The sequence below is a fragment of the Blastomyces dermatitidis genome, assembly GCF_000003525.1.
Source record: "Blastomyces dermatitidis ER-3 genomic scaffold supercont1.1, whole genome shotgun sequence".
NCBI classification, from domain to species: Eukaryota; Fungi; Ascomycota; class Eurotiomycetes; order Onygenales; family Ajellomycetaceae; genus Blastomyces; species Blastomyces dermatitidis.
The window spans coordinates 3,076,728-3,087,225 of NW_025544774.1; the positions used below are offsets into that span (position 1 = coordinate 3,076,728).

The window sequence follows — 10,498 nt, forward strand, 5'->3', positions numbered from 1 at the left end:
ATATGTATAACCTTTCTCTGCAGAAAAAGGAAGAAAGAAGCAATAGAAGAAGCTTGAGAGTGAGAGAAGATAGTCTCAGCAGTGTTATCATCTTCAATTAAAATGATCTCTGACACTGAAGTAACTAAGAACTATTATTAGTATACAAAATCACAAAAACAGGGGTAACAATTACTGAATAAATACTCACTGGCCTTAGAATTGTACATGCAATTACAACACACACAAGACTTCTCAGAAAGAGAGAGAAGAATATGAAGAAATGCAGAAAGCAGAACATAGTATGTGAACAGCTCATTTTCACAATAACATTTCAGACAAGATATACAAGTCTCACACCTGCAGGTGTAAAAGAGTACAATATTCATATTCTCATTCTCAAAAACATGAATATCTTTTGTCTGCATCATGAAGTCAGATGACAGATACTAGAGAATAGACTGATACAGATCTATCATCTCAAAGAAATTTATCAGAGTGAATGTTCTCATGATATTGAACTTTATAATTATAAAAAGTTTCTTGATATCTGTGAATGTCACAACTTTATATATAATAAAACTCATAACAATTTTTCCTAAGAACAGAAAAATCAGTGTCAGAAAGAAAAAGATGAAAAAAGAAAAAGACTTATAATCTTAACACTGTTAAGAAAGAAGATGATTCTCTGAGATAAATAGACAATTACTTTATTATAAATATTTAAAATGAACATAATAATCAGTGTCTGTGATCAAACTTCAGATAGTTATATTATATATCATCTTTATATAATAAATCATTCTAGAGATCAGTAAGAAAGATGAGAGTGTATATACTGAGAAACATGATTCATCAAGCCTATACAACATCTTCTTAAAACAGGAAGAGCTAGTAAGAAAGACAGAGATGATAAAACCAGAAGTAGTGAGAGTAGAAGTTACAGGAACAGAGATAGTAGAAGTAGAAGAATCAGACACAGAGATAAGTGTAGAAGATTAAGAGAAAGCAGTAGAAAAAGAAGCAGTAGAAGAGATAGAAAAGAACACTGAAGACTCAGTTATACATAATACAGACAATTTCTTCATTATCACATTCTTCAAGTTCTTGATTAATGATTTAATACTGAGTTCACTATCATCAGCAGATATAGATCTGTCAATATATAATAATTCTATATAAATAAAAACAAACATATCAGCATCTGCATTTATATAAAATCATGCCAGAAAATATGATCAGAAACCTGCTGAGAAGAGAAATAGTCAGAGATATATAAGAAGATGAAGAAGATATATTATCATTTATAATAATACATTATTCTAGTAATTATTAAAAGATAAACAAGTTCTGATCATATTTCACAACACATTATACTTACTGCTAACAAACTGCTCAGTATAAGCACTACAATGACACTTGTTATGAGAATGAGAAGTCATTGTCAGAAACATGTATAATATGATAGATGAACAGATTGAAAGAGTTGAACAGAAGAAGAGATAGAAATCTTGAATGAGATGATAGTATTCAATGATGATGATGATAAAGAAAATGATTGAAGAATGAAAAAAGTTAGTGAATGAGTGATGTAATATAGTGAAAGTTTCTTTGTGAGGGTGTACACAGAACACTAGCTGAATCAGGAATAGATCACACAATCATAAAACACTAGTGATGAGCTAATCTGCATGAAGCTAGAGTGTACAACATGATCACATGAGCGTGACTGAATCTGGTGAGAGAGAATGTGATTCAGAAGAATGTATGATCATCAGATAATCATACAGCCGCTTCTGAACTACTAGTGTACATATACAAGTGTAAAGGGGCCATAGCGTACGCTAATTAATTTAGTGTACAAGATTACAATATAAGAAGCCGGTGTACGCCTGTAATCGTACGCTGGCTTAAGCAACCTTTGAATCACAAGCGGAGCTTATAATGAGTTCTTGTATGATGTTAAAGACAGGTTAAGTGTTGATTATATAGAAGGAAATACAGGTATTAAGATTATATCAAGATAATCAGAACATAGAAAAATACAAAGAAGTGATAAATAGATACATGTGATAATAACTTCTCAGCTCAGAAATATAGAGTGATTCATTGAAGTAATTTATACACCTCTGTATTTATTAGAAACCTGAGATGCTTGAGTTCCGAACTTATTATACTTAGTGTCTTCATTTTTTTTCACAGAGTACATTATCACATCATTCAGATATGTTACTATAAAAATATTCAGATTTATATAAGATATTTTATTAATAAAAGATTGAAATACTGCAGAGATATTTATTAAATGAAAAAATATTATTAAATATTCAACTAATTGCAGTATAGTTTTAAAAACAGTTTTTTATTCATTTTTAAACTGTATTCACAGCTATATATATATATTAATTATATTTAGTTATGTAAATACAACAGCTTCTATGAGATAATTAATTATATTCTTGATTAGAAACTGAGAGTAATAACTCTTTATAATTTTAAAATTCAAAGTATAATAGTTTATTCACAACCTGAGATCTTTGTTATTTTTTTTTATAAATATCATAGATACTTTTATAGCAGTCTGTAAGAGTTGAATAAAGTTATTCTTTAGATTTTTCTTCATATAAGTCTGCAAATTTTGTGTTTTATTATAAGAGAGTATATAAATTGATTTTCAGAAGAGTTTCTACTTTTTTATTAAATCTATTATCAGATTTTCTTTAAATGAGATAAAAGCTTAACTGTTTTAATTGAACTGAATATGTCTGCAAGATCTCAGTATTTCTCTGATATCTGAAGCTCAGTTTTTATAACTATGAAGTTCTCAGATATTTATAACATTATTATATAAATGAGTTTATCTTCTTTAATTAACTCTGTAGTATTAACTGATTTTTTCTCTGTGAGTGAGTCTGTTAATATTGATCAGAAGTATAAACCTGATTCATAATCAGTTATATACAAATGATATTTTTGAAATTATACAAATCTCAGATATATGTTATTTATGATATTTGTGATAATTACAGTTTTCACAAATTTCTTTTAAGTTTCAGAGAGATTTTGCAGTTCAAAGATAATTTCTGTGAGTTTTTCAACTCTCAGATCTGAGTTCTCATGTCATCTATTATAATAGTAATATGATTGTATTTTGAGATTTCATAATTCTATTTTAAAAGAAGAGAATGATTCATTTTAAAACTCAAATATTGTTTTCAAATCTCAGAAGATATTATATATACACTGTGATCAGTAGTTTGAATGCTTCATATTTCATCGTAATTGACTTTCTTGTCGCATTGAGAAAAGCACGGCCTAAGGCACTGTACAATAGTGACCTCTATCGCATGGCTCAAAATCTGGACATGGCCAACGAAGTCCTAGTAGTCGCTGCAATATAACGGACAAGCCACACGCGCTGGTTCGCGGAAGGCCATTAACAATCATTGTATAGACCGTATCTCAGCATAATCATTATGTGACTTCCATTTAGTTGGGTAGGGAGAAGGACACTGAAAGGCTAGCAGAAAAGACGTTGCGCATAAGGGACGGACATAAAAATTTGAAAACTGGTTCCATCGAACTTAAGGGGACAAAGTTGTAACGATGGGAGCGGGTTATAAAAAAGAAAAAGAAGAAGAAAGAAAAGAAAAGAAATAAGGGAAATGAGAGAATCGGCTCGCCAAGCAAATAAGACGATAACCGAAACGCAAACACAAACCTGGGGTATACGATCATGAGCATATCATAGAAGAGAGGGGCGGAAATTGTAAGGAAGCGAAGACGCGAAGTAAACATACTGTACAAAACAAAGTAAAAGACAAACGAAGGCAGAAAGAGGGCAAGGGCCAAAAGAGAGGCACGAAACGAATAATATAGTCTGAACGCGGTGTAATTCAGAAGTTAGGTGGCGGTACGGTACACAAAAATGGTGTTGCGAACGAGGGAGAGCCGGAGGAGTACGGGGAAAAGAAACACGTTCGTCTAGGATATAGCGAAACTTGTGCGTGGGAGAGGTCGTTCATTAGTTACATGGCCAGAAATTTCCCACTAATTGGCCTTCGCTTAGCCATTCCCGACCATATTTATACTTGGCTCATCTGTTCTAGTCACCTGGATTTCATTCTCACTATCGTCGGTACTAGGGACTTCTCCCCATCCAGAACTTCGTCGGCTTGCTCGCCCTGGCAGGCCGGGCATGGATGAGTTGCCTATTGTATTTCCACCAACACTGCCAGCCGCGCTATCATTCCTCTGGTGGTGGGAATGATGACTGCTTGTACCACTGCCCGTATCGCCCAGATGAGGCCAGCTGGGTTGATAGCTAGTCCTCTCACCAGTGGTAGGTCCGGAATAATATACACTGCCTCGTTCAGCATTGGCTAGGCCAGGGCGGTTCGGTGCTCCTTGCGTGTTGGTAATTGATGAATTAGATGGTTCTACTCCAGCTCCTCCTATATTACCCATATTTCCACTCAGAACGCTTAAAGGTAAGCTCTCACGGCTACCGCTGAAGATCGATGATGGAGCCAAAGCACGAACGGAAGCGTTGGTATCTAGGGAATTGCGACGGCGGCGTTTGGAGGATGATGCCAGCGTAAGAACAGACGCATTATCGGTGAGGAGATTATTTGCCGTTGCGGAGTTATAAGTGGTTGGATTGGGAGAGAGATGAGCGGGAACTGCGGTAGCGGGGGACATATGAAATTGATGGCTAAACTGGACGCTGGTTTGTTGGTTGTGACTGTAAGAAGTGCTGTGGCCGAAAATTGCTCCGTGGACTTGATTTGATGGAGCGGTGGATTGGACAGTCGTAAGAGTTGTGGTAAGTGAGCGCACGGATGGAGCAGGTGAGGAAAATGTACTGCCTTCTCCTCCACCTTGTGAGCCCACTGCCCAACCCGTAGTTACCGTTGTGCCAGTCTTAGAATTAGCAGTATCTGACATAGTCGTGTCCGCATTTGTAGAAAGCGTAGGAGCAGCGGATTTCGTGACCACCGTTGAAGCCCGTTGCTCGAGACCAGTTTCGGAAAACGAACGCTCTGAACGGGGATGATGACTGAGCCGGTCACTAGTGGGCTCAGAGAAAGATAGATGACCATTGCCCATATTGCTCACATTCCCTGACAGCGGATACGGGTTGTTTTTGATATTGGTCGCCTTCTTGGCCTTTGGGGTACTCAAGGTTCCATTTTGTTTGTTCGAGGAGCTGGGGTGGGAACCGGAGTTCTTGAGACTGGCAAGGCGCTTCATCCAATTTGCGAAGGGGCGGCGACGACCATGTCGATCTTGAATACGTGAGCAGAGGGTCATAAAAAGCCACTCAAAATGCCAACTTGATGGTGTAAAATCAGGCAATACAAACTTACCATGGTGTCGAGGGGACACTTCAGTCGAGGCCATCTGTACGAGGCGTATATTCACGCTTCAACGTTGGCAAACTGCTTGCCCAAGCAACCGAAGTCGTATCAAGAAGGAACTGAATATCGAGAAGAGGGGAACCTTGCACTATATAAGCTTGAGGCTGGGAATTCGCCAGCCTGGTACCTATCTGAGGCGCAGTCAATAATGAGCGGCCTCCACGCACGCTTTTTTACCAACTTCTATACCGGAAAATCCCACGCCCAGTTATCGAGGAAAGAGCCGTGTATTATTGGTACTATACACGCCACTCTTACTGCTGGTGTTGACGGTCGTTGGTGCAGGTGAGGTTGATTCAAACGTCGTTGCCTGTTCGTCGAAGTCGTCATTTATGTCTTACCTCATCGGTTGACTCTGACTAACGTAATTTATCTCTCGTCGGCGTTTCGTGCATTTTTGCAGGATACTGGTAGGCGTATTTTACTGGGTCTAGGCACATAGTGGGGCTGTATGAAGGGCGCTACCAAAAGTATTACAGCAAAAAGAAAGCTAGACAGCATCACAAATCTTAGTGAAAATTCACACTGTATTTTATACTGAATATTCAGTTCTTGATTATTTCATTGTATTATTCTATTCTCATTCACTGGTATGTAATGTGTAATCTGTCTCTTATTTAATACAAGCCTCAATCACTTACTTATGCTTGCTTATTTAGCTTGAAAAATATAATATTTAATCTCTCAAGTGAATGTAATAAGATACATTAATAGCTGTATATAACTCATATAAATGAATTCTATACAATTCACAGTTATTAATAAAAAACAATTTCATATATAGACTGATTACTGAGATTATGAATTTCATATTTAATCTTATTTAATCTGATCTCATACATTTCTTAGTGTGAATCTCACTGAGACTAATTATTAAAAAAACATGCAAAGTGACTATATATCAGATTTTAAAATGAAATCATGACTTAGAAAAAATAAGAAAGTAATCTTATTTAATTTCATTTAGTGTTATTCTTATTATAAAGTTACTATTTTTAGACATTTTAAGATTTCTTAGACTATTTTTAATTTTTTAAAAAGTAATACTTTTTGATAATACTTAAATGAGATTTAAAGTCATTTAAGACAATAAAATAAATTTAAATTAAGAAGTGAAAATCATAATCTTATTTTAAAAATATAATAACAGTAAACAGTAAGTCTTACTGAGATAGTATAATATTACTATCTAATCTTAAAACTATGTAATAAGATTAACTAAATTAATAATAAAATTATTAAATATTCTGATTCTAATCTCAGATATAGTTACACAGTTTAATTAGTATAATAATTCTCTTTTTATCTCAGTGTTATCTTATTTCATTTCATTAAAAAATAATTGTATAATTCTTTTTAATATAAAAGAATTAACTTATTTTACTAGAGAAACTAACAATTTTAATATCTTCAAAGTTTGAATCATTTTTAACTTTGAAATATAATTAAATGCACTTTTTATATCAAGAAAAACTGCAGTTGAGATTATATTTTCATACTTTGTTATTTGAAAATTATTAACAACTGAAAGAATAGTGTTAATCACAGAGTATTATTTTTCATTTGTCATTTATTCATTATATAGAAGAGAATTATTAATAGAGCTTATAAAAAATAATCTAGTAACTAGACTAATTATATGATTATGTCTAAGATCAGAATCAGAATATTTGATAATTTTATTATTAATTTAATTAATTTCATTACACAGTTTTAAGATTAGATAGTAGTTTTATACTGTTTAAGTGAAACTTACTATCTACTCTTGTTATATTTTTCAAATAAGATCATGATTTTCACTTCTAAATTTAAATTCTTTTTATTACTTTAAATGACTTTAAATCTTATTTAAGTATTATCAAAAAGCATTACTTTTTAAAAAAACTAAAAATAGTCTAAAAAAACCTTAAAATGTCTAAAAATAGTAACTTTATGTCAAGAATAAACCTAAATAAAATTAAATAAGATTATTTTCTTATTTTTTCTAAGTCATGATTTCATTTTGAGATCTGATAAATAGTTACTTTATATGTTCTTTTAATGATTAGTTCTAGCAAAATTCATATCAAGAAATGTATAGAATCAGATTAAATGAAATTAAACATGAAATCTATAATCTCAGTGATCAGTCTACTAGTAGACTGATCAGTGAAATCATGAATTTCATATTTAACCTCATTTGATCTGATCTCATACATTTCTTGACATGAGTCTCATCAGAACTAAGTATTAAAAAAACCTGAAAATGAATCATTTCTGCAAGAAATGATGTGAAAAATAACCAGATTTAATTCAAGAACAGTGAAATGAGAGTAATTTCTCAGAATAAACAGTGAAAGATAATCATTCTTTCAAAATCAGAATAAGACTAAGATTAAAAATTAAATTCAGTCTCATTCAGTTCATTCAGTGATTGCTTATATAATCAGAATTTAATAATGATTATTGATAACACTTATGAAATAACTAAATACATTTTTATATAAGTTTATTCTTTACTTTCTTATGAAAACTACACTTCTCTGATATACTGTGATCAAAGATATTAAACTGTCTGATAATTTTATATTTTATAATCATGAGTTTCTGAATTATTTCTTCTTATAATTGTCTCTAATAATAGTAATAAATATCTTAGCTTGTGTTGAACTTTCACTTTATTCTTATCTCTGTTAATAAAATTATTAAAATATTACATATTATCAGTGTAATAGTTAAATATATACTCTCAACAATTTTTCATAACTCTAGAATTAATTTAATGTATAAATTTATCAGATTATCTTGAAGATAGCCATTAAATTCAGTTTTATATGTATATAGTTTTATCTGATTTTTAATTATAATCAATGTATACAAGTTCTGTTTCAAAGTTAGTATTATAATTTTATATACTATAAAGTGTTATCAAAGATCATTACTTAGTAGAGAATTATATTTCACTATCTTTACATCTCTAACATCTGCTTATTTAAATCTCTGATAGTTAATATTGTAGTAGTCTTGAGCTAATTTAATATATAAATCTCTGTAAGACGCCTACGCCAAATAGATTGATATAATATATATATCTTATATAACAAAGTGAAAAATGTTAGAGAAGGAAAGAAAGAGAAAGTGTGAAAATCAGTCATTGAGATGAATATTTATACGCATATGTGATGGTGTACGCGGTGAAGCTTCAGAGTGAAACAATAGAAATTCTGTAGGTTTTTAACTGAGAATCAGTGACTGAAAATCAGAACAGTAGAAATCTGTGAAGTGTAACAGAATAGTCTATATAATTAATCAGACACAGCTTATCACATTAGTCCTCTCTTTTCAGAAGTGATATAGAGTCACAGACGTGTAGTTCTCATTAGTCAAGAGCTGCTGTCTCAGATAATATGAAGCTCAGAGTTCAGATCAGATAATTATAGTTAACTCATTTCACAAGATATTATCAGCTGCAGCTGTGAGATCTCTTATTGAGAATATCTTCAATCTCTCAGTCAAGTTCATTGTCTTCTTCTATGATTTCTGATAACTGTCAATCAGAAGTCAGTTGGAAAGGAAACAGATCAGTGATAGCACAGCAGAGTAAGCTTATATAAAAGATATTATAAATCTGATGTATTAAGATAATAATTATAACTGTCTAAGACTTCTATCACTTTATATTTGATATGATGATAATTCAGTGTATGAGATAAGTATATGATTCATATATTCTTAAGATTCAATTACATCAGATCTTCTATCTTATATTACTTAGTTAAATCTCAGTAAACATTAGTTCAGTCTTTTTAATTCTGTTTAGTACTTATCATGAAGACTTCTACTCAGTCATGAGTATCTCAGAGCTTTATTACTATATTATCAGTGATCTGAATTAAACTGTGAAAGTTTAGTGTGAAATGTATACTCTCTAGAAGATTCAGTATCTTTATAGAATATCTATATATAAAAAAGAACAGGCTCATATCTATTGAAACAGCATTCTAATCATTGATAGTGACTTTAGTATGTAGAAGAAGATTATATTAATTATCTTATAAGTAATTACAGAACTTATGAAGATAATTCTTTACAGTCTAAATTATTTATTCTGATATATCATCAGTTTCAGAGTGATAGACAGTTAATAAACAGTATATAATCTTGAGAACTTGACAGATTCTTGTTCAGAAAGTACTTATGAATTGACAGCTCTGATCTGATACTATAGATCTCAGTAATTCATACATTTAATAGAACTGACTCTGTAGAAAAGCTTCAGTAACTTATTTAATATTTATCTTATTACAAGATTTCAATATTATACTCTTACTTAATCAGTTCATAATAATCAGAATGTTTCTACAATTCTTACTCTCAGAGAGATTAACAGTGCAGTTAATTAACATATTTTATCAGATTCTATTACAGATATTGAGCAGTTTCAGCAGATCTTTTCTATGATCTCTTTATAAGATGATGAAAGAATAATGATTACAGTTTCAGATAAAGTATCTGATACTGTTTAATATCTCAGATCAATAGAATTCTTGAGAGATTATTTAATACAGTTATTCACAGTCTGAATAACTGATTATGTATGAATCATGCATCTCTTATATTATTCAGATGTATAAGAATTCAAAGTAAGAAACTCAGTATCATTCACAGAATTGTAAAGTGTTATTATTATCAATTGAATATTCTGACATGTTAATTCTTATACATAGTTCTGAGAGAAATCAGAGTGCTTTTTATTATACAGCTTTAGTAAGTACTTGAAGAAGTTTATCAGTTTGAGCTGCTGTATGTCATAGTTCATCTAATATAGATTCAGAAGAAGTTGAGATATCAGTGACAGTTCTAATTGAAGAAGTATATATAGTGTTATGAGCTGTTTTATCTTGATCAATCAATATCTTCAGATCTAAGAGCTGGTGATCTTGATTCATTTAAGAAATGTCTGTTATATTGAAAGACATATCTTTCTCTTATTATGAGAGAGTATCTATTATCAAGTTCTGACTGTCAGAACAGTAGTGTATTGTAAAATAAAAGCAGCTTAAGAACTCAGATTATTGTATCTGTCATTCAGTGAGTTTACAGATAGTAGTAAAGTACTT

General features: G+C 31.6%; 1 protein-coding gene across 1 annotated transcript; it reads right to left on the reverse strand.

The window, feature by feature from the left end:
* Positions 1–3,041: 3,041 nt before the first annotated feature.
* BDCG_00392 (uncharacterized protein) lies at positions 3,042–5,740 on the reverse strand. Its single transcript, XM_045415904.1, has 2 exons — positions 5,349–5,740; positions 3,042–5,267 (listed from the first exon to the last, which is right to left on the reverse strand). The coding sequence occupies exons 1-2, from the start codon at positions 5,380–5,382 to the stop codon at positions 4,045–4,047; spliced, it is 1,257 nt and encodes a 418-aa protein (XP_045271744.1). The 5' UTR covers positions 5,383–5,740; the 3' UTR covers positions 3,042–4,044.
* Between the last annotated feature and the right edge of the window lie 4,758 nt (positions 5,741–10,498).

Excerpts from the sequence above, each read along its gene's own strand:
- BDCG_00392 (XM_045415904.1), bottom strand. The coding sequence starts at position 5,382 with ATGGCCTCGACTGAAGTGTCCCCTCGACACCATG. Across the intron at positions 5,268-5,348 it reads AGTGTCCCCTCGACACCATG|ATCGACATGGTCGTCGCCGC; the intron begins GTAAGTTTGTAT and ends CACGTATTCAAG.